The sequence below is a fragment of the Alexandromys fortis genome, unplaced genomic scaffold (assembly GCF_014885135.2).
Source record: "Alexandromys fortis isolate MF-2015 unplaced genomic scaffold, M_Fortis_MF-2015_v1.1 scaffold_20, whole genome shotgun sequence".
In the NCBI taxonomy this organism is placed as follows: Eukaryota; Metazoa; Chordata; class Mammalia; order Rodentia; family Cricetidae; genus Alexandromys; species Alexandromys fortis.
Genome location: NW_026067903.1, coordinates 5,971,691 through 5,997,490, shown reverse-complemented (window position 1 = coordinate 5,997,490; position 25,800 = coordinate 5,971,691). Strand labels below are relative to the sequence as shown.

The window sequence follows — 25,800 nt, the reverse complement described above, 5'->3', positions numbered from 1 at the left end:
AACTGCAAGGAATTGCAGAGGAGACAGGAGGACCTATGTGAGATGTTACTTGTGCGCCTGATGTAAAACATTAAATCACCCAGTGGACACAGATGGGCCAACAGATGGAAACCAGAAGCCAGATTCTGGTCCCTAAGTATTAAGTACTGCACAGACCATCTTAAATCTGAATACACTCACTGAAAATGGAAAATGCCACGGTATGGTCAGAGCCTGTCTTTCTGTACAGCCTTTACAACTCACACTGCTCGACTGTGCACGGCTGTGACATGCTAGTTGTTCAGCAGTATTATTTTGAATGTTAAATCACCCATCAGCTGAGGACACAAAGGATGGGACATGCTCTCCATGTGCTGATGTGTCCTGGAATGGGCTCTGGTTCCAGGTGACCACTAATGGTATCTGGGCCCTACTCCCTCTGGGAGTCACTGCTGCCCCTACCTGGGCGGTGAGCTGTTACTGAAACCCTGTTTCCAGAAAGACTACACTGAATGGGTTCAGTTCTTTCCCTCTGTGATGGTAAAGCCGGGGACAGATCTCACACAATAGTGTGATTACTATCCTGGCTGCTCTCCAACTTTTCAGCAGTGTCTGAGTTTCTAAGTAATATTTTTGAAGGCTCTTCATCAGATCCCAGAGCTAGGGTGGTTTCTGCAGGGAGAAGGGTGTAGGCATGCCTGAAAGCACTGAGGACACAAGTTTAGTAGGAGTGACAGGGTACATGAGACATTAGCTTGTATGAGCTCGGTGGCCTGAGGTCTCCACAGAGCACCCACATACCTCCCTAAGGAGCGGTTCTGTGTCGGGGTTGGAGGTCTCTGTGGTAGTGGAGGAGCTGTCATCATCAGCCAGGGTGTCCTTTAGCTCATCCTCCTGGGACTTTCCCTTTGTCCTCTTCTCCTTCTCTTCTTGCTTCTTTGGAGGCTTAGCCTTGCGTTGTTGAAGAGATTTTCCTTTCCCTGGGGATGGAAAGTCAGAGTGAAAACAAAGCTTGATCCAAACAGCTTCAAACCCAAAGCCAAACTTGTAAAGTTTTGTTTGGGAGAGAAGCTAGATTCTTCTTTCTCCACTTTTTCCCTTCTTGACTTAAAGTTATCCAAATTGGGGTTGGCTTTGTGAGGCATTTGAGTGGCAGCCGATACGCACTGGACTACACTCCTCTTACAGGTACAGTTTGGGGAATAGGCAGAGACTCAGCCGATCTAGCAAACTGGTCTGAAAATATCTGCCAAAAAGTGACAGAACTTTGAAAAAAATCATGGGTACTTCTGGAATGTGTGGGGTGACAGAATGTCAGGGGTGAAACTATACGATGAACCTCTCTGAGCATCACCTGGAGTGCTAAAACCCTTTGTCACAGAAAGTGGTTGCTTTTTGCCCTTGCCTTAAGAATCTGTTTGAGGCTGAACTGGAGAGTTTGGGACTAATTTTGCTGGTAGAGATTCCAGACAGCCCAATATTGACTCTTTCTCATGGTTACTAGTGACTACTCCAATGCAGATCTACAATGAAAAGGAGCAAACAGGGCAAGACAAAACAAAATACCCATGCCCCCAACCCCAAAATGTGTAACTTGAGGAAAAAAAGAGAGCACCAGTAAATGTAATGTTGGAGCTAAGTTCTATGTTCAAAAAGGTAAGTTTGAAGGCCTGATGGAAAATGAAATAAAGGAAGTGATGTCCTTGAGGATTTAGGAAAAGGTCCTTTAGACCTTTTCTGGTCCCCCAAATCAACAAGTCAAAGTTCATGAAAATGTAATTCAAGAAGGGGGCAGGTCCCAAACAGGCATCCTCATCAACCAGGTGGTTCTGGCTTTAGCGTTGTGGAGGACACAGGAGTAAAAGGGCCTGGACAGCGTTGGAGACCCCAAGATGCTGCGATGACAGCGGGAGGATGCCTGCCAGAGAGAGCTGCACACAGCAAGTGGAAGCAAACAAGAGAGAAGTGAGCTGTCCTCAGCAAAGCTGGAAGGGCAGAGCCATGGAAGCCCTTTGACATTGAGCAGAGCTACACAGCTTGCCCAGCTGTTTTCAGTCTTGCTTTGGTCCAGCATTTCCTCACTATGCTCCCTTTCCTCCCTTTTGGAATGGTAATGTATATTATATGCCATTATATGTTAGAAGTATGTGATTTGCCTTACTTGCTTTTTTATTTTATGGGAGTCACAGTGAAGAGACTGCTTTGATCCCTATAAGATGACTTTGGATTTTTGAATTGTGTTGAAATTGAAAGAGTAGGGGGTATTGTAGAATATAATTTTAAGATGTGTTGCATTTGTTTATCCTGTGGAATATTTGCTTAATGATGCAAAGATGTGTTGTATTTTTTTAATTCTGTGAAGCTGTTTTACTTTGTCTGTCTAAAATACCTGATTGGTCTAATAAAGAGCTAAACAACCAATAGCAAGGCAGGAGAAAGGTGGGGTTGCCAGACTGAGAGAATAAATAGGAGAGATCTGGGAAGAGAAATTGAAGAGTGAGAAAAGGAGATGAGGAGGATGCCATCCAGCCACACATGGAGTAAGAAGGAAAGAAAAGAAATAGAGAAAGGTAAAAGCCCAGAGGCAAAAGATAAATGGGATAATTAAGTTAAGAAAAGCTGGCTAAAATGATTCAAAGACCTCAACATAAAGCCAGCCACACTGAACCTTCTAGAAGAGAAAGTGGGAAGTACACTTAAATGCATTGGCACAGGAACCACTTCCTAAATATAACCCTAGTAGCACAGACACTGAAAGAAACAATTAATAAATGGGACCTCCTGAAACTGAAAAGCTTCTGTAAAGCAAAGCACATGGTCAACAAGACAAAATGACAGCCTACAGAATGGGAAAAGATCTTCACTAACTCCACATCACACAGAAATCTGATCTCCAAAATATACAAAGAACTTAAGAAATTGGACACCAAAAGATCACATAATCCAATAAAAAAAATGGAGTACAGACCTAAACAGAGAACTCTCAACAAAGGAATCTAAAATGGCTGAAAGACACTTAAGGAAATGCTCAATATCCTTAGTCATCAGAGAAATGCAAATCAAAACAACTCTGAGATTCCATCTTATACCTGTAAGAGTGGCCAAGATCAAAAACACTGATGACAACTTATGCTTGGAGAGGTTGTGGAGAAAATGGAACACTCCTGCATTGCTGATGGGAATGCAAGCTGGTACAGCTCCTTTGGATGTCAGTGTGGCGATTTCTCAGAAAATTAGGAAACAACCTTCCTCAAGACCCAGTAATATCACTTGTGGGTATATATCCAAAGGATGCTCAATCGTGCCACAAGGACATGTGCTCAACTATGTTCATAGCAGCATTGTTTGTCATAGCCAGAAACTGGAAACAACCTAAATGTTCCTCGATCAAAGAATGGATTAAAAAAAATGATATTTATTGAGCTCTACATTTTTCTCTGCTCCCCTCCCTGCCTCTCCCTTCCCCTTCAATCCTCCCCCTAGTTCCCCATGCTCCCAATTTACTCAGGAGATCTTGTCTTTTTCTACTTCCCATGTAGATTAGATCTATTTAAGTCTCTCTTAGTGTGTGCATTGTTGTCTAAGTTCTCTGGGATTGTGGTTTGTAGGCTGGCTTTCTTTGCTTTATGTTTAAAAAACCACCTATAAGTGAGTACATTGTCTTTCAGTGTCTGGGTTACCTCACTCAAAATAATGTTTTCTAGTTCCATCCATTTGCCTGCAAAATTCAAGCTGTCATTATTTTTTTCTGCTGTGTAGTACTCCATTGTGTAAATGTACCACACTCACTGTTAGACCGTGCTTGGGCATTTGTCTCATTACCCCAAAACTGGCCTTGTGCACACGTTTCCTGATTGTAAGGTTCCTCCAGGCAAAAGCTCTTTCCCTAACCCACTAATCCCACATTCTCCGGCACATCCTTGATGTTTTCCCTGCTGTCCCTGTCCTGTAGGTCCAGCTTCTTTGGTTTCACACATTATCTCATTTGCTTCTTTTGCACCCCCTTTCCTATTTACAGAAGAGTTGTCAGTGTGTAGCCCTGCTGGCCTCAAGCCTGTGACAACCTTTCCACCTCTGCCTCACCAGTACTGGAGGGATTACATATGTGTCACCATGGATGGCCAGAAATCCTATTTTTGAGTTAAAAGATGGTTTTGGCTTTAGCCCCATTTACAAAATCAATTTGACAATGGCCGTGACATAGCTATTATAGGCAGTTGAAGGGGCAACAGGATATGCCACCCAACAGGTTTCTGATTTGGAGAAGCAAGTGGAGAGTACAGCTCTTATCTTTCATGGCAATTGGTGTTTCTGTTTGCCCTGTGGCACAGAAAATCTGTCGCTTCACCTAGGAAATGGCTATGAGCTACGGAACCCTTGCTACAGTAGTTACCTGTACTGACCACAATCCTGACTGCTCTCGATCGGGCCTTCTCCCGCACATGCTTGTTCTTCTGAAGGGGGAGAAGATTACCTTTGCTTTTTGACAATGGTGATGGAGGCTGCTCTGTAAACACATCTAGGGGTGGGGAGTCATGGTGGTCGAAGTCTTTGTCCATGGCTTCTATGAGACTTGTGATGTCGGAGTCCTCTGAGCTGTGCCGTGTGTTGCTGGCTCGCTCTGGGTGAGTAGAGTGTGTGAGGAGGGCAGGAGAGAGCCTTTCAGGTGGCGGCTCCTGGTGTTGAGGCACTGGCGGTGGAGGCTGTGAGTGCTGCTCCAACGGGCTGTGGCCATGGTGCTGGCTGCTGTGCTGATTCTGCTTCGTCCCTTTGGACTTTCTGTTTGCTGTGTGACCTTGGGTTACTGCATTTGCCTCTAAGCCTAGGGGGCTTGTTTTGCTTGTAGCCTGTGAGGCAGGTGCTTGTGCATTAGTCCTGCTCGACATATTTGAGCTGTTTTTGGTTCTGACACTGTCCACGTCAGCTGAATGTTTGCTGCTGTGGCTGCTGTGTGGGTGAACTGAGGTGCCACACTGCCTGTGACTCCCCGTGCCAGTCCTGGATGACGAGCTGCTATAGAAACCCCTACCGTGACTGTGTTCACAGCCGAGTGTGTTCAAGCTGAAAAATGGATCAATTGAAAATCAGTAAGCTGCAACTTCCAGTCTAATACCAATACAAAAATTCATCAGCATATCCATCACAAAGAGAAACTAGGAACAAATAGCAGGGGCAAGGGCCACAAATTTCTACAGTTCATTCCCTCTTGAAATTATAAATTAGGTTAGTGGTCTAATTAATCAATAAGCAGATTTTGCCCCTGATAAGAAATCCTGTATGTTCTCAATAACTGAGCACCACATACAAGGTTAGAACTAAAAAATTATTTTAACCCTGAGTGGAGATACATTTCTATTTCTTGTAATTACATCAGCCAAGGCTATGTGTACTAGAAAGTGGATTTTCAGTGTGTGAACATACTTTCCTTCAGATGAAATACCAGCGATTCTCCTGAGATCAAATGGCCTTCCCACATCAAAGGGCGGGTTGGAAGCTTCAAAGGATAGTCGCCTCCGAAATGGCTCCCAAATTCCTTGAGCTTCCAAATAGGCTGTTCCAATGACCAAGAGAAACAGGGCACTGTGGAGCACAGAGGGCTGATTCAGCATTCTTTGCCAAGACAAGAATAGTATATTTGTCTATTACACATTTCTGGTGTGTGTGTGTAATTATAGTATGATGTAAAATAATAAACAACAAAAAAAGAGCTAGATATGCCTGCAACACGTTTTTAAAAGAAGACAAAAATAAAGCATTATAGATCAAACAAAATTTGCACACCAACTTTACCTTTTTGAAATTTACTTAAATATACTTTCTGCGTTAGGGTGTGTTGGCTCCATGTATGTTGGTGTACTAAGTGCATGCAGTGCCAATGGAGGCCAGAAGAGGGGATTAGATCTCCTGAACTGGACTCACAGACTTACAGCTGGTCGTGGGAGGCCATGTAGGCACTGGGAATTAAACCCAGGTCCTGTGGAAGAGCAGCAGCTCTTTCTTAAGCACCGAGCTGTCCCTCCAGCCTCTGCACAGCAACTTTAAAAGTGCTTAACCTTACCCAGAAGCTTCATGGGAAGACAACGTGTCAGAAGAGACACGTGCAGCCTGGGTTTTCCTTACCAAAGGGACCTGGAGGATGGTGGGTCAACTCTCTTTCCCTTAAGCATGTAGTTATAAACTAATTTAGATAAGAGAATATTTGATTCTCTAAAATACATAAAGAAATAAAACTGAAAAAAGATAAGGATGCAAAGGCCTTCAAAAATATTTCTCCTCTGTTTATGTTGCTTAGACAGTCAATTACACTAATTACATATGCCCAAGAAAAGCAACTTTACCTTGTATTATGTGCCTTCTTCCTTAGGAAATCAGCATAGACTTGTTAAATGAATGTTAAAGGTACTAAGACTTCATTATTGTATATGCCACCCAAGAATGGTTCAGTTGTAACTATTCCTACCAATACACAAGCTTGACCAAAAAGTCAGGGGTGTCTGCTTTGTCTGCTGGGATACCCATCCCTGAGAAAAGTGAGAGCCAACCTTGAAAGAACACACTGTACCTCATTACTCCTGAGATGATGATGTATAGAGCTAGTTCCCAGTTGGGTCTGGGGAGGGCTTCTGCACAGGCTGCTAGCATGTGGTATGGAAGGGAGGCATTCAATACAAACACAAACTCAGAGCCGCTGGTTGTTATCAACTTCAGTTCCCGGATAACTCTGGAGGCTGTGAAATCTGGAGTAAACCTAAGACAAGGACAGCAGTGAGGTTCATTTTCAAACAGATTCACATGTTCTTTTCTGGTCCCTCTATCTGTTTTTGTTTTGTTTTTGAATCTAGGCTTTACTCCTAATGACTTTATTAACAAAAAACAACCAGTCCCATTCCAAGTGCTGTTTTGTCACTTCCTGCATGTTGCTTACAGTAACTTGTGCTTTCTTTATTAGTTGTACACACCCTAAGCTGGTGCCTCTTTCCTCCCTGGACATTTAGGTGGCAAGTGCTATGCCATGCGTGTAGTAATATACGTGAAAGTGCTGATTGAACAGCCACAGAAGATCAATGAATCATTATCTAATCAAGGGCAGGTCATATTTATTACTTTGTAATAAATAATCAATTACAAAAATAACTGCATCTAATACTGAGGGCCTAAAGGCTGTCTTCTGAGTAAGTTTACATTCTCAGACCACACAGAATCAACGGCACATGGGAGGCACAGATCTCTGCTCTGTGGCTGAGACACCTCCAAGTCACTCTAACATCTTATGCTTTATAATAGCCTTAAAAATATTGAAACTGGTTTCTAAAAAAGTAGTTTTCAAGATTATCTGGTCTAATCTAAGGGCAGAGGAAGTTTTACAATGTTGGAAACAAAAACAATGAATATTTTAGCTGAAGTGGAAAAAAAAACCAAATACATTTGTGATAAAGCTTTTTTTAAAAAATTATTTACTTCTTTTCATGTGTGTATGGGTATTTTGCCTGCATGTATGTCTGTGTATTATATGCATGGAGACCCTGAGAGACCAGGGACTGGAGTTACAGAAGGTTGTTGGCCACTATGTAGGTGATGAGACTCAAACCCAGCTCCTCTGGAAGAGCAGCCAGGCCTCTTAACAACTGAGCCATCTCTGGAGCCCATGTGAAATGACCCCAGTGTTAGGAGTTGAAAGTTAGTCACTGAATTAAACCAGTATGAACAAGCACATACTACATACTTACAGTATGATTATGTCTCTGGAGGTGTTGGCACTTAGTGCAAATTCTTGACAGTTAACCACTTTAAAGCCATATCCTTCACAGGGATATCCACTGATTTCAATGGTTTCTACACGGACTTCAAGCTGTCCTGTATTCTCTACTTTGAATGTTCTTTTCAATGTGAAATTTGGTTCTCTTAGTTTCAAAGCTGAAAGGAAAGGAAATCAGACGGACGAATAAATCACTCACTTCTGGTGGGAATGAGGTGTATGTTGTGAGCTTCTGTATGCTGAACATTATGAGTCAACCCCACATGCCAAAAAGATCAGCATTCCTCAGATTTTATCTGGAAACACTCCACTTTGATCTATTTTATTCATAACAGATTTCCTTCATTCATTCTTTATTGGTAGTAAGGTCTCTGTATACTTCTGACCCTGCTTGAACTCACTAGGTAGTTTAGGTTGGCTTAGGACTCACGATCCCTTGCTCCAGCCTCCCAAGGGCTAGGCTTACAGGAGTGCAAAGCCTGCGAGGCTTTGATATGCCATGGAAAAATGACATGTTTTACTTTTCATTCTCAAAATAAACCTGCAAAAGATCCAAACGAAACACCTCTGAATGTAAGACAGGATTCTCTTAGCATCACAAACATTCACAACCAGAAGGCAGGTGTGCACATATGGAAATACTATTCTTGCTTCTGAAATTACTGATGGCTGAAAGCAAAGGCTGGAAATTGGTCTTTTCTCAGTTAGGGATACTCACTGTCTATACAATCTTTTAACAATGCTTCTGTAATTTTGAAGCGTAAGGAACTTCCTGGACCTGGAAGCTTGCCTGATACCCTCAAGTTCTCGGTTGTCCCTTGACCTTGGACCATCACAGCATCCATCACAGTCAGGTTGTTTCTATGAAAGAACAAGAATTACATTTTTCTCCAATTAATTTTGCATATCCTTTGATTTACAGGTTCTAACATTTTTAAACAACCACAAAAAATTACTAACATGTTGAATTTAAGGGTAAAAATTTAAAAATTCACAAAGAGCACAAGTTTTTCAAGTCACAGCGATGCTACTACTGATGGTGTGAGTGACAAGGACTTGAAGGTAAGCACTGAAAATGAGCCACACTCACATCACAGAGCCTACCTGACTATGATCAGCGAAGAAACAGTTCTGTTGTGAAGTGGAGTAAACTTTACTTTGACAGATTTCTTTTCTCCAGGTTTTAAAATGAGGTTTAAAATGAATCGCCGAGAGGGGCCCTCTGTAAACCCTGTTGGACTTTGCAGTGGATGAGCCTTGAATCATTGTACAAACAAAAAGGAGTCATTAATATAGTTTCTGGGCAAACCATTTGTCTCTTATCCCCTCTGGATCCCAAGCCTCTCAAACTGATCACACAGACAAGTTTATCCTTCATGACTTAAACACTGGTGTTGAGAGCTGCCAGTAAGGAGACTTCATGTTCTGCATTAAGCTAAAACAACAGAATTTATTTCTCAGGTTACCAAAGCCCTCATGTTTGTATTATGCACTTTATATCTGTATACAGCTACTTTTTTAAAAAGTGTGTTTTTTTTTTAATTTGAAATATAATTCACATACAGGAAAGGACACAGACCCGAGACAAACAGTTTGATACATTAATACAAAGTCAACACTCATGACTGGAAGTACACCACTTACTCTTGCTTATGAGGTAAAATATTTTCTCTATTAACATCTACTAGGATAATGGAATACTCTGACTGTTCCGAAGTGGATGGTGAATAAGTTCCTTTAATAATAAGCCATTCTTGGTACCCAACCCACCACCCCCGATGCTGCCTTTCTGAGCCAAGATCTCGCTATGCAGCCTTGGCTGGCTTCACACTCACAGAACCCTATGTCTCCTGAGTGCTGGGATTAAATGTGTGATGTTCTGAAACAAACAAAAGGACTCCCTAATTGTATAGTGATGGACTCTCAGACTGACCAAGGGATCCCTGGGATGTTATCTGTTTTTCTTAGGATGCCATCTCTACTACAGAGCAGATGAGCAGTGGAGCTCTTATGTGTGAACAGAGACAGTGGCGCTAATCTCCCTTGTAGTGATTGTCTGTTTCCAGTCTGTACTTGTAAAGAAAAAAATTGTCAATTTCAACATGTACTCCTGTCTCTATAGTACATGTCAGAAAGGAGTCACTCAGCAATTATATTTTCACCCTTAGAATTTCTTCTTTAGAATTTCCCGATGTCTAGCTCAGTGTATTATATCTCGCAAATACTGTTGTATGAGGTCAAAATTTAAAAACTAAGTGTCAGCTCATTCACTTATTTTGTATACTTTACTTATAAAGGCGGAAGAGACCCATGTTCTAGGTAATGAGTATTTTCACTGACTTTCAGTACACTGCTTGCTACAATGGCATTTTATGCATGGGAGAAGCAAGGTAAGATTTCAAGAGAGAGACACTGGAATCTAGGACTATCTAAACTGCTGTCATGTGTTCTAGGTCTTCTGACTGGAACTATGGCAAAGGGTGGAATAACTACAAGGCAGCTGGTTGGACAGGGCTGGGGAGCATTTCCTACACCACACTATGTGGTCCAACAGGATCTGACCCTGGGGAGAAGGGCAGTGAGGCACAGGAGCTCAGGCAGTTGCAGGCATTTGACTCCTAGTGCTACCCTCCTAGCTGACATGTATCCTCCACATCAAGGTCTGATGAGTAGCTAGTGTTCACTTACCTGAATACTAAGGGACACTTTCATTTCCAGAACAAATCAACTTACTTACACATTTTTAAAATCAGTATAATCTACTAATGTAAACACACACAGCTGTGCCAGGTATGAACACAGCCACCTATTGGTCTCAAATTCACGGGTTTTTACACTTTTATTAGGAAGCACACAAGAAGAAAGTTTAAATGATTCAGCTAAATCTTTTAATGTTTAATGAAAATAAAATGAAACATTAGCATACTTCATGTATGGTCTCTGAATTTCAGTCAGGCTTAACAGCAGCCTGTAGGTACCCTTCCCATTGGCCCTGGTCCTAGCAGAGTAATGGTGTGGAGTTTGTACTTACACTGTTTCGGCAGACTTGGAATTCAAGTGTCCTCAGATCTAGCTTGGCCACCTTACTCAAGTTAAACCTAAAATAAAAAATGCATGTTCATCTTTATAAACATCACTACTAGAAATTGTAGAGGATTATCAGGCTTAAGCTTTATTTGCAAATTTACCTTGTGGCAGGTCTTGGGAGCAGTATTATATCACATTAATAACGTTTAGAATGTTAAAGGCTATCAGTTATTAATATCTTGTTCATTTTTTAAAAAGGAAATACTGGGGAAGAATCGGAAATACTGGAGTTTCTTTGTCTATTGTCTTTAAAATTTTAAATGCTAACTCCATCTTATATTCTGCTGAAGCATTTCTTATGCTCAGTTTAGTATCAACCCAACCCCAGGAAACTTCTGGGAACTTCAGCTACAGTCGACACTTTGGCTGTCTAAAGCAAGGCTCGCTTACCTTGAGACTAACTTATCTACAAAGATGGAAGGGTTAGAATACAAAGCCACAGGGATGAACTGGACGTAGACAGGGACGTCTGCAGGATTCTCTAAGGTAATCTCTTCTTCCTTAAAGCAAAGCCAAGATACATTAGTGGAGATTCCTATAACCTCAGCTTTGTCTGAACGCGCGCACCATCAGAGTACTTACTGAGGAGCAGTTAGTATTAGTGAGTGGGAACTTCACGTGCCGGGGAGAGCTGAGGATGGAAGGCCACGAGAGCTCGGCAGTGATTTTTGATACTATATTTTTTTGAAGGTCTGTATTTATTTCAAACAGAGCATTCAACCTAGAAAAACAATTTCTAAGTCAGTGTACAAAAGCAAAACACTTGAGTTTTCTGAACACAAGAAATTCATAAGAAGTTGTACTTGAGAAAGATTTTTTTTCCGGTTTTTTAAAAAAAAGTTTACTCATCCTACTTTAGATGATTTTTTTAGCTTTAAAATTTTAGTATTAACAGAGATTAGTTTTACTTTTGTACATATACATGATACATTTCTTTCACTAGTTGTTCACTGCCCTGCCTTGCCCCCCATTTTTTTTGAGGGGGTGGCCCAATGAATTTCATTAGGGTAGTGTATAGGAACATGGAGTGGGAGTTTGTTACCTTACCAGCAGCTAACACCACTGGGGAACGTGTCTTTCCTTCTCACATCAACCGTTATCTGCCTAAATCCTCATGGAGCCCCAACCCATTCCACAGCAGAGTGCTGAAAGGCCTGGTTAGGTGGAGATCCTGTGCAGGAGACGACAGCTGCACAAGAGTTCAAGCGTGCAAGAGCTGTGTCACGCCCAGAGGTCAGGGTTCCCACCACTGGCCTCCATTTCCCCTGGCCCATATGCTCTTCCTCCTCCTTAGTGATATTTCCAGAATCTTAGAGGAGGTGATATAGATGCTCCCTCTATGACTGGGCATGCAACTTTATTATGCTTTCAATGATGTATATGCTTCTATTTTGGCACAAAGGGCTGTCAACATAACAATTCCTGCTACAGTTCTATATTGAGTTTGTTAAGGTTGACAAGTCTTAGTTTCAGTATCATTTGTGAAATGCATGTATGTCTCCAAAGAAAATTTTTTCTTGGTGGTACTGATGATAGTACCCAGCACCTTCTGTGTGCTAGGCAAGCAATCTACCACTGAACTACATCAGCAGCCTAGGCCTTAAAAAATTAAAAAGTACAAATTTAATAAGGAAAGGTGAACTATAGATGATTTAGGACAGATACATCTGTTATTATTCAAGGGTTGTAAAATTCTTCCAGGGCATAATATGGGAGGGATGTAGCAACGTGCTAGGAGATTTCCAAGAGAACTAATGACAAGTGGTGCTCCTGACATACTACTTTCCCTCTCTATGTAAAACCAAGGTAAGAGCAGCACATGATGAGGATGCCACATGAGGTAATAAACCAAGTGCGGAGAGTTTTCAGTCATACTCAGGACCTCATTTCAATAGTGCCTACTAATGACTGTTTAGAGTCGAGTTCAGGGCTCAGAATGTATTTGTGATGGGGCAAAGGTACCTGGGACTAACCATTGAAGCATACTCAAACCCTGTACTACTAAATTATGATCCTGGGGTATTGGTAAGCATACACATATAGGCATTATAAAATGAGAAATAGAAATATCTTGAAACATGCATATCAACAAGGTAACACAAATGTAGGTGCATGAAAAATGCTTTGTTTATTGCACAAGCAGGCCGGGGAGGCAGAGGGCAGATGGATGCCCAGGGCCTTGGCTGGGTGCACACTGGGAGGAAGACGTGGTGGTGAAGGGCTCCCTGGGGGCTGAACGGAGGGCAGCACTACTGAGTCACCATTCACACCTGGACAGTAGCACTTGGAGACTGTCTATACTCTACAAGGTCCACTGTGGAGACACAGGCAGCAAAGGAGACTTTGAATCACTGAGTGCTTCGCAAATTCATTACAAGTCTTTGTGTACTCAGTGGAACCATGTTTAATAAAACAAAAAACTTTCTTTAAGGAAACTTTTTTTTTGTTTTGTTTTTCGAGACAGGGTTTCTCCGTGTTGCTTTGGAGTCTGTCCTGGAACTAGCTCTTGTAGACCAGGCCGGCCTTGAACTCACAGGGATCGGCCTGCCTCTGCCTCCCAAGTACTGGGATTAAAGGCCACCCGGCTCTTTAAAGAAACTTTTTACAATACAGAAACTCTCGGTTTCAACAGTTAATGGTTTGAACCATTGGACAGATGGACTCATGAGCTGAGCTAAGCAGACAGTTCTCAAGGAAAAAAATACAAATGTCCAGAAACATCTGAAAAAGTGTTCAATATCTTCAGTCTTCAGGGAAATACAAATTAACTGCTTGGAGATTCAGAGGAGTAGCTACCACTGAAAAACAAACACACACACACACACACCAGACTAACCAACCACCTGCCAACAACAAACACTGTGAGGATGTGTTGGAGCCCGTGTATATTTCTCTCCACTAATCTCTTCTCTTTACAGAGGTCGGCAGTCAATGATGGGTTTAAAGCTTCTCCTCCCCAGATGCCTAAGACAGGAAAAACTCACAAATGCCACTTTCTGGGCGATGGTGGCGCACACCTTTAATCCCAGCACTTGGGAGGCAGGCGGATCTCTGTGAGTTCGAGACCAGCCTGGTCTACAAGAGCTAGTTCCAGGACAGGCTCCAAAACCACAGAGAAACCCTGTCTCGAAAAACCAAAAAAAAAGGGGGGGAAATTTGGGTAACAGGAAGAAGACTTTGCCCAAGCCAGGCGTGACCCATCTGTCCTGTTGCACAAGCACAGGGGTTGTTAAGATTTAATAAGAGAGAGTGGATTGTAGGTCCATATTTCTGTAGGGCACAAAAGCCATAGGCCCGATCTGAGGTGGTCACGTAGCTCTGTAGACAAGGTGTCTCTTCCTAACAATAGTCGGGATGTGCTGCTCCTTCTCTTCTGTTATAAATGTAGGTCACCTAAGGAGAGGTGCTGGCTGAAGCTGGTGACCTAATGGTCTGGATGTTTGGTGCTTCTTCCTTTGTAATTTGGAGGATGTCTTATAGAGATGCTAATTCAGGCCTACATGACAGCTAGCACACAGGTAGAGGCGGACGTGACAGAAGGTCATTTCACCTGGTTACCTAGCAGACAGCCTAATGTATTTTCCCACTCAACTGAGGTGATGGTATATAATCTATTTGGAGAATAAATGCGGGAGATCGTCAGGAGAAAAGACCCTGAGCTGCCCTTCCATGATGACTGTGTAAGCTGTGTCTGATTATTCCTCGCGACTCCATACCAGTCTAGTTAGGGAAAAGAATTATCTGTGTTGGAGCGATGGGCTGGTGAACCTGTATTTGGGCTGCAGGTGGGGATGTAAACTTGCCTAGCCATTCTGGACAACAGTATGGAGGGTCCTTGAAAACTAACAGAGCTCTCATATCTCTACTAACCACAGGCCATTCCCTAAGGTTGCTATACTGTAGAGATACTTGCAGAAAGCCGTATTTATCCCTGCATTATTTAAAATAGCCAAGAGTAGAAAGGGAACCAGGAGAAGGAAGGGAAAAGCGGTATCAAAAGGAGGTAACGGAAAATGTGCAGAAGCAGAAGCAGGGTCCCTCTAAGGGGACGAAGGGGACTAGCAGGGTAGAGGTAGTAAAGTCTAATCATATATGCACAAAAATGTCACAGTGATATCCATTCTTTGTGTGCTAACTAAAAAGTTAATCAAAAAGTAGTTAATGGTATAAGAATTTCATAATATTCTTATGGTAGACAATTTTAATTTTGACAAATCTATCAGGTCTACTTGTCAATGTTCCTGATTCTAGAAATTTTTTTCCCCAAGAGTACGAAAGGGTCCGGCTTTTATAATACCACAGCTACAGCTTAGCGTTTGAATCCAGGTGCAACACTGGTTTCCAGTAGCATATTTTCTACCTGCCTAAGATGCCATGAAGAGCCACCTGCAGGGGCCCTTTATGCCTCTGGCAACAGACTAGCACTTGAAGAAGAAGGCAGTTCTTTTCATAAGGAGCTAATAAATTTGGTCTCTTGTAGGGAGAGAGCCCAATTTGCCTTTTGGGCAGGCCAGTGGCAGACAAATCTTTTTCTCATGCATAACACTATATCTAAGATGAACATGGCAGTCATGATATATAAGGGCAATTTCACATTTCTTTGATTTTAAGGACAGACTTTGTGCACTGGAGAAAAGAGGAAATAGGAGTGTATGTATTCCTTAGCAACATATGTTAACAATATCAATGTGACAACATTCTGAACTAGGCCCATTATCTTACTGTAAAGTAAAATAACCAATATGAAAATACAGTGACATTTCGAAAGTGGTAACAACAGAGATGTCCCACGTGCTTCACTGCTAAACATGTCACTGAAGCAGAGACTCGTACCTATGACCTGAATTCTCCTTTATTCCCATCCAAGCTTTGAACAAGCTCTGATGTACATCCCAGTCGGCATCCCACGAGTCTTCCTGCATGGCGACCCCGGGCTGTACTTTGGGTTCAGCTAAAAGAGGAAGCACAGGTCAGCACGGACTCAGCCTAACACACTTGCCAATACCCCTTCCAGTGAGTTCTACAGTATTCAGCATCACTTTTTGATGGAGAGAGAGAAGAGATGGAGGGAACAAGAAGACTTACATTTGGATAGAAAGGGCAAGCCAATATAGCAGTGATCTCCACACTGTAGCCCAGGATCAAAATAAATGTTTGCAATCTACAAAGAAGCACAGGATAACCGTGAATCCCGAATCCACATATAATCACAGTCACAAAGGACTGACATCTGGGACTTCTCAAACCTAACCAACCTTTGACTTTTTCCCTGGCTCCAAGTCTTCCCTATTGCCCCGTAATCGTTTGTAGTAGAACCGTACATCTTCTGACAAAGACCGTATGTGCTGTATCTTCACCTTCTGTGAGAAGGAATTCATAATATTTAAGCTCTGATGAACTATTTTCCCCTGAAGGAAGAAAAACAAACAAATTCAGCTGTAAATGATCAAATCTGCAGCTAAGTAAGACACACTCACAATTTTCATCAGCTGATAATATTTAAATCTGTAAAAGTCCCGAAAATCTACCTCCTCATTCAGAAGAAAAGCACCAAATTAAAAGAACAGAAACCATAGGACAACCTCTCTGTTGTTGCTGCTGTGGTGTATTACCGTGTGAATTAAGGGAAAATCTGGTTTCGTGTTGATGCACCAAGTACACCAAGACACAGAAGGGAGCTTCACACAAAGAGGTCATTTTTGTTTGTAAGGCAAAGTCTGTTCATATCAAATAAAGGCTGCACTGAAATAAACAAATTCTGAGGCCTAATCAAATAAGAATAAAACATTCTTTTTTAAAAAAGTTTTCTTTATAAAAAGCAACGTAATTTTTTTTTACAAAAGAGAAAATTAGATCTTTTTTAAAAATACAGGCTATGAACTGGCATGCCTGTGATTTCAATACTTAGATGATTAAAACCAGAGGACTGAGTTACACAGTCCTTGTCTCAGAAAATTAGTAAAAATATACACCTTTAAGAATCTTATGAAAACAAGGCTGGGCGGTGGTGGTGGTGCACGCCTTTAATCCCAGCACTCAGGAGGCAGAAGCAGGTGGATCTCTGTAAATTCAAGGCCAGCCCGGTCTACGAGAGCTAGTTCCAGGACAGGCTCCAAAGCTATAGAGAAACCCTGTCTCGAAAATCCAAAAACAATCAATTTACTTTTATTTTATGTGTATGACTGCTTGGCTGCACTTGTGTAAAGTGCACTACATGGAACAGGACCTGGAGTTACAGATGGCAGTGAGCTCGATGTGGGTGCTGGGAGCTGAACCATCCCCTCGACAAGAGCCGTAAGTCCTCTTAACTGCTGAGCCATCCTTCTAGCCTCACAAACCAAAGTATAATCAGTAACCATTCTTACCAGGTGCTTTGTTTTTCTACAGGATATCCAATTAGTAAATTATGAATTTAAAAAAGATTAAACTCACCCTTGAGAAGCATATTATGAGCTTATACTTTCTTTTGGTTGAATACAGAATTATTTCTACCCACTTAAAAGAATATTCTAAAACAAGAAACCCGCTCCTAGTATTTGGTACTAAAAACCACAGAAGAGAATGGTGTCCTTATTTGCAGCCCAGTGAAAATAAATACCCTAGTAAGACCCTTAGGGTGGACATGTGGCTGGGAGGGAAAAAAGAACAGGCAGCAGCTGTGCCTTCTTGGCAGTCATTTAGATTCCTATACCTATCAGAACTTTTCCCCAGCATCAGCTCTTTGGCCGCATGGAGATCAAAAGAGAAATAAAGTTCATTTTGTAACTCTACTCAAGTATCCAACCCTGAGTTATTTGAAATGTTTTCTAATGTATGGTTTCCCTCCAATAGCTCTAGGTCCCTTCAGGACTTAGCAGAGGGTAAAAGCAGACGGAAGAATAAGGGTTTCATGGATTAATAATAAAGGCATGGATTTAATATATAGTCAGACAAAATGCAACGACAGGAAGGTGAGGGTTTAATTATAACCCAAACTTAAATATGTTGAACTTATTAATTAAAATGTTATATTGAGAGGGTACACTCTTGAATTTAGGCTTTGTTAAGTACAGTACTCGTATCTCCTGCCCCTAACCCTCTATCCTAGGAAGACATATTTCTACATTTGCCCAATGCATCCTGACTTCCTCAACGCTCAAACGCTAAGGCACAGTTATCCACTCCTACCCCCAGCTGTCTCGATTTGCTGACCTCATCAGAGCACTCAAGGAGCTGATCCATGTGTAATATCTTTTGCCTTCTCTCTAGCACCCTGCTCCCCATGCACACATCATCTCTGAGGTTCTGCCACTAGGTATAAAAGACGTCCCATATCTTTCAGAACCACATCGAGAGAGACCCGCTGTGAGGGATGAGTCACTGCGCGATTAAAGAACTGTTGCAAGTATTCTAGAACCACACATGAAGCTGTCGCCTAGAGTAGTAGAGAAGTATTCAAATTCTTGTATTTCCAGTACTTAATGACCCATATACAAACTTTTTTTTTAATTCTTTAAAATTAAAAAATTGCACGATTAACTTGTATGTATATGGTGGTGGGCTTATGTGCCACAGAGCGTGTATCCACCATTGAGTCCACGTGAAGCTCAAGAAACAACTTCCAGGAGTTGGTTCTCTCCTTCCTCCATGTGAGTCCTGGAGAACTCAGGTCATGAGGCTTCGCAGCAAACCCCTTTATCTGCTGAGCCATTTCACTAGTTCAACTTTAAATATCATAACAGTACTAAAAAAAAAAAAGGCATGACCGTGCACACCTTTAATCCCAGTGGGAGGCAGAGGCAGGTGGATCTGTATGTTTGAGGGCAGCCTAGTCTACAGAGCAAGTTCCAGGACAGGCTTTAAAGCTACAGAGAAACCCTGTTGGGGCGGGGGAGAGGGGTTACCAATTCCATCAAGAAAGAGATTTTATAGTTATGCTGCCTATATCCAGGTTTTATATGTAAAATCCCACACATTTAATTGTATATGTTTATTTATGTGAATATGCAGTTATTAATTTATATTTTTATGGAGAGAAACATCCAACTGTTGCGTTTTGTTTGAAATCCTATTGAATAAAACCTACATGGATTTTTTTTAGCATAAAGAAGGACAATACCACAAAATTTTCAGGAGATGATTTTTAAAGTGTCTGTTCATGCCTACCTAAGTAATTTCTTATCAATCGAAAAGAGTTATTAATTCTAACAGTGTTTCAGATGATAGAGAAACATTTGACATTAACTTCTGCAGAAAGAGTGCCTATTTTCATTTTATATGTGTAAGTGTTTGCCTGCATGTACTGGTATGCACCACATGTGTGCCTAGTTCTCACAGAGCACTGGAGGGGGCACTGAGTTCCCTGAACCTGGAATTTAAGACAGTTGTGAGCTACCACGTAGGTGCTGAGAACTGAACCAGGTTTTCCAATTTCAAATCTCTCTCCCTCTCCCTCTCTCAAGATGGAGGTTTGGAAGCAGAAAAGGTGCTCAACTCTCCCCACGGCTCTTTTCCTGTGTGCCCTACTCTACCTTGTGCTGTTATTTCCTTCCACAAGTGGGCTGCATTTCCTTCTGATACAGAGCCAATCTTTAAAGTCCAGCACTGACGATGTTAACTCTTTGCTCAAAAAATGTTAGATTCCCATGAATTTACATTTTTTCAGGTATCCACTCCAACACACTGTTCTACCTGCTCTTAAAGCTTCCTTCCCTTCTGGCCCAGCAGATCACTCAGCAGCACCTGGACCACTTCTGACTTTACCTTCTTGCCTCTGGTGATGTTCTTCCCTAGCCCTGGATGTCCTTGACCATGCTTTTCTATCCCTGCCACAAAAAATTCTAAGTTAGGCTGCAGGGTGCTTTTTCTCTAAGTCCCTTTATTTTATTCTTCCTGGAGTTAACCTCTTCTCTCTGCTTTACATACAGCAAGGCTCCCTCCCGTTCCTATTCTTCATAGAAAGTCTTTCTGAGGGAGGGGTCTATTTCGTATCCCACTTTATACCCTCTGAAGAACCTGGCGCTATGCTTTACGTTACGATAAATGATGAAAACAGTACATGACTTTCCTGTTTGAGCTATAAACACAAGAGATACAGGCAATGGAAAACACTTAGCAAGAAGAAGTATAATTTTCTTACTGGGAAAGAAGGGGGAAGGACCATGTGCTTTGGGAAACAGGTCAGCGAGCCCACTGCAATCACAGCTTTCACAGGAATGGTCAGGATCTGTGGAGTGAAGAGGCAGACTACGATGAAGTCAGGGGAAAGTCTGGGATGTTTGGTACTGGCGATTACTTCACTGTTTCAGGGCTAAAAACAAAGTTTATTTTGTGTCACATCCCAGCAATAACCACCCTGGAAGCTTTTTAATCTGCCCAAGGTTCTCTATAAAATGAAAACAATAGCATTTACCTGCTAAGAACAGTTAAGACCAAGTCATAGGAAAGGAATAAAGACAAATTTTTCAAAATGCAAGTCCTCTTACATTAAAAAGGAAAGCTGTACTCCTAAAACAACATCTATAAAAACCCAGGATTTCTATGGCTAAATAACTCAGTATTTTTTTGGTAGACAGAAATTGATTTCAACCAAAGTTTTAAAGACAAGTTGAACTTTCAGGAGTTAGACTTCAGTTTACTCCTAATTAGTACCACACATGAGCTGAGTGCAGTGCATGAAAGAATATCTGTGTTTAACTTTTGAAATTTTATTTTTTGTAATTAGCTTTTATGTATATAGACATTTTGCCTGCATACCTACCACACACATGCCTGGTGCCTGCAGAGACCAGAAGAGGGCACTGGATTCCCTGGACAGATTGTTAAGAGCGACCTTGTTGGTGCTGGGAACTGAACCTGAGTCCACTAGAAGAGCAGCCAGTGCTATTAACTGCTGAGACATCTTTCCAGCCTCTTGTGTTTAATTTTTATTTTCATCCACTTAACAAAAACTTGCCTCAAGTCTGAAAGGCACTTCTATATGAACACTAAATATGAATTCCTTGTTTTTGGAGGTAATTTGATATACTCTAAACTAGTCATTTATTATTGAACAGTCAATTCTGTTTATTTTGTCTCTGGATTTGTGTGTGCTGAAAACAACAGGAGGACAAAAAGATACCAACTTGTTGAATTCAGCAGTATTCAGGACTTAACTATTCAAAGATCTTTTAAATGTTAAGTTTAAAATATTTTTAGATATTTAACTGAGGTAGGCAAGCAATCCTACCCCTGCAACCCCAGCCCTTGAGAAGTTAAAGTAGGAAGTCTGCTAGTTTAAGGCCACTTTAGGCTACACAGTAAGTTCCAATCCCTTTATCAAAAATCGAAAGTATAAAATAAAAAAAAAATCAGATCTGTCAGAAATACATACATTCAGGCTCTTACTGAATACAATATAAAGTCTACAGTCTCTGGAAGAGATCAATGTCAGAAATACATACATTCAGGCTCTTACTGAATACAACATAAAGTCTACAGTCTCTGGAAGAGATCAATGTTAGAAATACATACATTCAGGCTCTTACTGAATACAACATAAAGTCTACAGCCTCTGGAAGAGATCAATGATAGTCATTTAAAGAATGTCCATCAGGACACAAACATTAACATATTGCAAAACATAAACTAATGAGTGTAGTGTCAAACATGCAGCTCAGGAAACCCAGTCAGTTGTTATGTGGCAACCATCTGTAGGCAGGTTTCTAGCAGGGTAATTCTAAATGTACTAAAGGTGTTTTCCTGAAACTGTGTTTTAGTTACAAAGTATGAGTTTTAGCAGAAAACTGGGAGGTAACAACCAGTCTTCTGAATGGTTATAAGGCCAGTTTTAAAGGCATGAAACTGGCACATTAACTTTAAGCAGATGTAGTTCTTTGCTTCTACAAAAACAAAAAGCTCTATAAATGTGCACAATCAATAACAGCAAAAAGTTTCAGAAAAATCCACTCGCATAAATCTCCAGTAATGTGCTTACCTCATAGTCTGTTGTGATCTGTATGGCTCCATCGTGAATCCCTTCTAGTTTCTTAGCAGTAAGCTTGACTCTGAACACTGCAAAGTGTCCTGAAGCTAATGTTACCTGAAGCAGTAAAAATGGCATCATTCACTAGTGATGCAGGATCAAGTCTACTGAATTGGGAAAGAGCACTCTAGTGGTAAGTTATAACCACACAGACATGTGTGGCTCAGGTCACACTGGAACTTAGAATACTGACTCACTGAAGACACTTTCTCCTTTCATGATAGTATGATATAAATCATCCCAATTTCACTTGCTCTGTAACTCATGATAAGATAGGCTTAATGTCTTTGGGCTTCAGTGCCCTCATCATGAAAGGAAAGTAGGGGAGTAGATGATCTCCATGAGGCCCTTCCAATGTTACCAGTCAGTGTCATTAGGAAGCACATCAAAACATTAACTGTGTAGTGTACACAGCAGTACTCTTTCACCCGTGGCTGAAACACCCATTCTAACCCAAAGAAACAGTAAACAAGTTCACTCACCGGGGACTGGACAGGCAAAGAGGACCTCTCCAACTCCGGAAGTTTTGCGATCACAGTAGTTCTGTTGCCTTTCTCTGTAGCTACAAGTTCTATTGATAAGCCATCTCCTATGATATGCCAACTTTTTATAGCCAGCTTCAAAGAGAAAACACAAAAGTGATCTTGCAACACAAATATGAAATCCTCAGTGTGATCAAGAATAAAAATAATTTCTTTACCTCAATTGGATTGCTGTTTATAATTGCAAATAATATATTACTTGCTTCTGTGGCACTCAGTACTCCAAAATCTATGAAGCGTTCTTCTATTTTGGGGGGCAATACAAAGTACTGGAGAGATAGAAAAGGACTGTATTAAACTCCAAATCGCATGTGTGTTATCACTAGGAGACACCACAGTTTCTGTATGTTATGTTAATGTATACATTATAGAGTAAGAATTTTGAACATAGGAATCAGAGATGGAAAAAGCCATTTACTGAGCAGCTACTTCCCTGAAAAACAAAGAGTTAGGCAGAAACTGAGGTGGTCTCAGAGGCACTGAATGATTTTACAAATAAGTCATCTGACTGGATGGGGTAATCCTGAGCCCCAAGCTCCACAAGTCTAGCTGATGTTAAGTTCTGGAAGGCACTGTGCATGCGCCACCCTTTTCTTTCTCAACTGTCTTATTACTTATCCAAATTTATTTCATTGGCCATATTCACCACAGCTTTGTCTGGAATTTTCCCGCTGGTCTGTTGTCTTCTGTACTGTGAAGACCTCTTCACCTTACTTCTGTGTTATATTTATCATATTTGCCTAAATGTACATCTTTACCACCCAGTTTTCTTCTGCCCTCTCTGGTTCTTCGCTTTGTCCTGGTATAACAACTTTGTCCAACTTTAACCAATCAAGGATACCACTTTACTTCCTATTGCCCCTGCCACATTTATCTTTGTTTTAGAGTTTCTGCCATTACAATTTAAAAGTAACCCAAGAGAAAACAATGTAGAAAGGTTCTAGGTAGAGACTGAAATTAAAGAAGTCAACTATACTATGGGAAAAATTCCAGAAGTAATTCCTAAGTTTGCAATTGCATGTTACGCTGAGTAGCAAACAAAGCGTTGTGTTGTCTTTTCGGCGATGTGAACCATCTCTTTCTCCTCTGTATCCATGCTGTATATGCTACCCACTCATTCATCGTGTGGGTTTCAGAAGGACTACTGTGGTCACAGCACAGTGCCAATGTTCAAGCAACCCTTAATTTGCTTTATAAGGAGCAAGGGCAGTGATTCACATGTCCCAAAGAAAAGCCATACAGTGCTTTCCTTAAGGCAAAGGGAAAAGTAATAGTTTAGTTACAGCACTTACCACATAATATCCTAAGTGTTCCATTTTACTACTACTTACTCTCATTGCTAAATTAAACTTAGTTGTATGCATTAGAGGAAAACACAGAGTAGACAGTCAGCCTGTGGGTTCCATATCCATGGACTTCACTGCTTGCCTACAAATATTACACCATTTTCTATAAGGGACTGGAATACTCATGGTTTGGGTATCTGTAGTGGATTCTAAGACCAATTCCCATTGGACACTGAAGAATAACAACCTCTAGTTTTGGAATTCTCTGGGGATCCTGGAAGGGGTCCTTTGTAGATGGGGATGGTACACTATTGTATTCTGCAAGCACTGATTGGGAAGGATTCAGATCAACATGTAAACACAAGAGTGTATCCCAAACCCTGGCAATATCCAGAAGCACAGAGAAGGGACCTTGACAACATACTTACATCTAAAAAGCCTGTGTATACCCGCACAGGTAAATGAAACTTAGAGGCATTGGTAACAAGTAAAATGTTGTTGTCTATGTGCATGGATGATGTGGATGGCATAAAAACCAGGGTAAAAATGTATCCTGACTCATTAGGAAGAATTAAAACTGGTTTGCTGAAGTTGTAAACCTGGGGAAAGAAGGAGAGAAAAAGCAAGTTAGTACCATCTAGTGCTTATCAGCAGAATGGAAGCTAGAGGGCTCACACATACCTGAAACATTGATTTGGCTTCTTCTGGTAACAACACATCATGAATGAGGATCGCAAAACTGAAAGTGTTAGTCAGGTAAATTGGCCTCTCCACTGGGCCAGCAGGACTGTCCTGGATGTGAAACAGCGTTGCGGCATGATCAAAACCCAAATAACTATTGGAAAAAAACAAAACAAGATAAATCCTCCTTATTTTCATATGCTAATTTAAGGTCCAAGCTCTTTTGTTATAAGTAGTAGTATACATTTAGCATTAAGAACCACAGAACAGAATTAGTATTTATCTTTATGAAACTATGATTGATCACATGAATTAAAATTTAGCTTATAAAATACTGAAATGTAATGGAAAGATGGTTCCCTTTGCATGATACAAAATCAAACTTCTGGAATCAAGAATGCACCAACAGGACGGCTATGGTGGTTATGGTGAGGACCTATCAGGTTGTGTGTTAATATAACACTTGCTGCTTAAAGTACAATGAGAAAGTTATATCTCAGAGGCCATTTATAAAGCAAGGGTCAATCGAGGGACTGAGGAGTTTATAGACAAAAACAAACATTTGCCTTACGTCATAGAGGAGCGACACGAAACAGTCTTGACATGTTACAAAAAGAACATAAGGAAAATGGTTCAAATGATTTAAATACTTAAAAAACAGATTCATTGATGAATCGTTACATCCTCTAACACAAATAATATCATTCTATTTTCTCTTAGAAAATCAGAAATAAACAAGATACAGAAGGATTTCCTTTACAGTTGTGGTTGTTCTTTTTATAATAATCCCATTAGGTTAGATGAACTATTTATCAGCAAAAAGTTAGAAACAAAAAGTTAAAAGCTCTTTGGAAGGAGAAACTCACCCATCTAGAACTTCTGCTTGGTAGGGTATTTCGAGTTTAGAGTAACTCTTTTCCTTTGCTTTAACAGTTATTTTCCCAGAAAACTGAGATGGCTTTTTTGCTCTTGAAGCTGAAAGGAAGCATTAAAAAAACAAACAAGAAAACAACAAAAAATTGTCATTTTATTAAAAGTGTCTATTTGTGTGCGGGGGGGTATTTTTAAACTTAAAACATTACATTTACATATTCTGTGTATCTGTATGATACATGTGAGTGAAGGTGAGCCTGTTATGGCACACGTGTGGAGGCTGAGGACAACTGGCGGGGGTCTTGTCTCTTTTCACCATTTGCATTTTCTGAGACTAAACATGGGTCGACAGGCTTGGTGGTGAGCAAGGACCCAACTGCTGAGCCACGTAGCCAGCCGTCTATTACTGTTCACTACTTATGAGTCTGAGTGAATTTTATGTAAACTGAGAGGATCTTTACAAAAAAAAGAGGAAAGCTCATGCAAAGTAGATATTTTATATAAAAAGCAGGACTTTTTCCTGTGGTGAGACAAACAGACTAGTAGTCATTAGCAAGTAAACACAAGTCACTTCTTCGTTTGAGGCATTGGTGT

The 25,800-nt window shown here is 41.0% G+C and overlaps 1 protein-coding gene across 2 annotated transcripts in view; it reads right to left on the bottom strand.

Annotated features, from left to right (window-relative positions):
* Tmem131 (transmembrane protein 131) overlaps window positions 1–25,800 on the bottom strand; it is a 163,363-nt gene that overhangs the window by 12,213 nt on the left and 125,350 nt on the right. For both annotated transcript variants that reach the window (XM_050134663.1, XM_050134662.1), the window contains exons 13-32: window positions 25,200–25,308; window positions 24,334–24,487; window positions 24,081–24,251; window positions 22,525–22,635; window positions 22,307–22,441; window positions 21,777–21,881; window positions 19,941–20,027; window positions 16,078–16,230; window positions 15,908–15,983; window positions 15,656–15,773; window positions 11,405–11,543; window positions 11,213–11,322; window positions 10,767–10,833; window positions 8,840–8,991; window positions 8,454–8,596; window positions 7,707–7,893; window positions 6,542–6,727; window positions 5,401–5,559; window positions 4,454–5,040; window positions 781–959 (exon numbers count right to left, since the gene is read on the bottom strand). In XM_050134663.1, coding sequence (XP_049990620.1) covers window positions 781–959; window positions 4,454–5,040; window positions 5,401–5,559; window positions 6,542–6,727; window positions 7,707–7,893; window positions 8,454–8,596; window positions 8,840–8,991; window positions 10,767–10,833; window positions 11,213–11,322; window positions 11,405–11,543; window positions 15,656–15,773; window positions 15,908–15,983; window positions 16,078–16,230; window positions 19,941–20,027; window positions 21,777–21,881; window positions 22,307–22,441; window positions 22,525–22,635; window positions 24,081–24,251; window positions 24,334–24,487; window positions 25,200–25,308 — 3,128 coding nt within the window. The remainder of the gene's footprint in view (window positions 1–780; window positions 960–4,453; window positions 5,041–5,400; window positions 5,560–6,541; window positions 6,728–7,706; window positions 7,894–8,453; window positions 8,597–8,839; window positions 8,992–10,766; window positions 10,834–11,212; window positions 11,323–11,404; window positions 11,544–15,655; window positions 15,774–15,907; window positions 15,984–16,077; window positions 16,231–19,940; window positions 20,028–21,776; window positions 21,882–22,306; window positions 22,442–22,524; window positions 22,636–24,080; window positions 24,252–24,333; window positions 24,488–25,199; window positions 25,309–25,800) is intronic.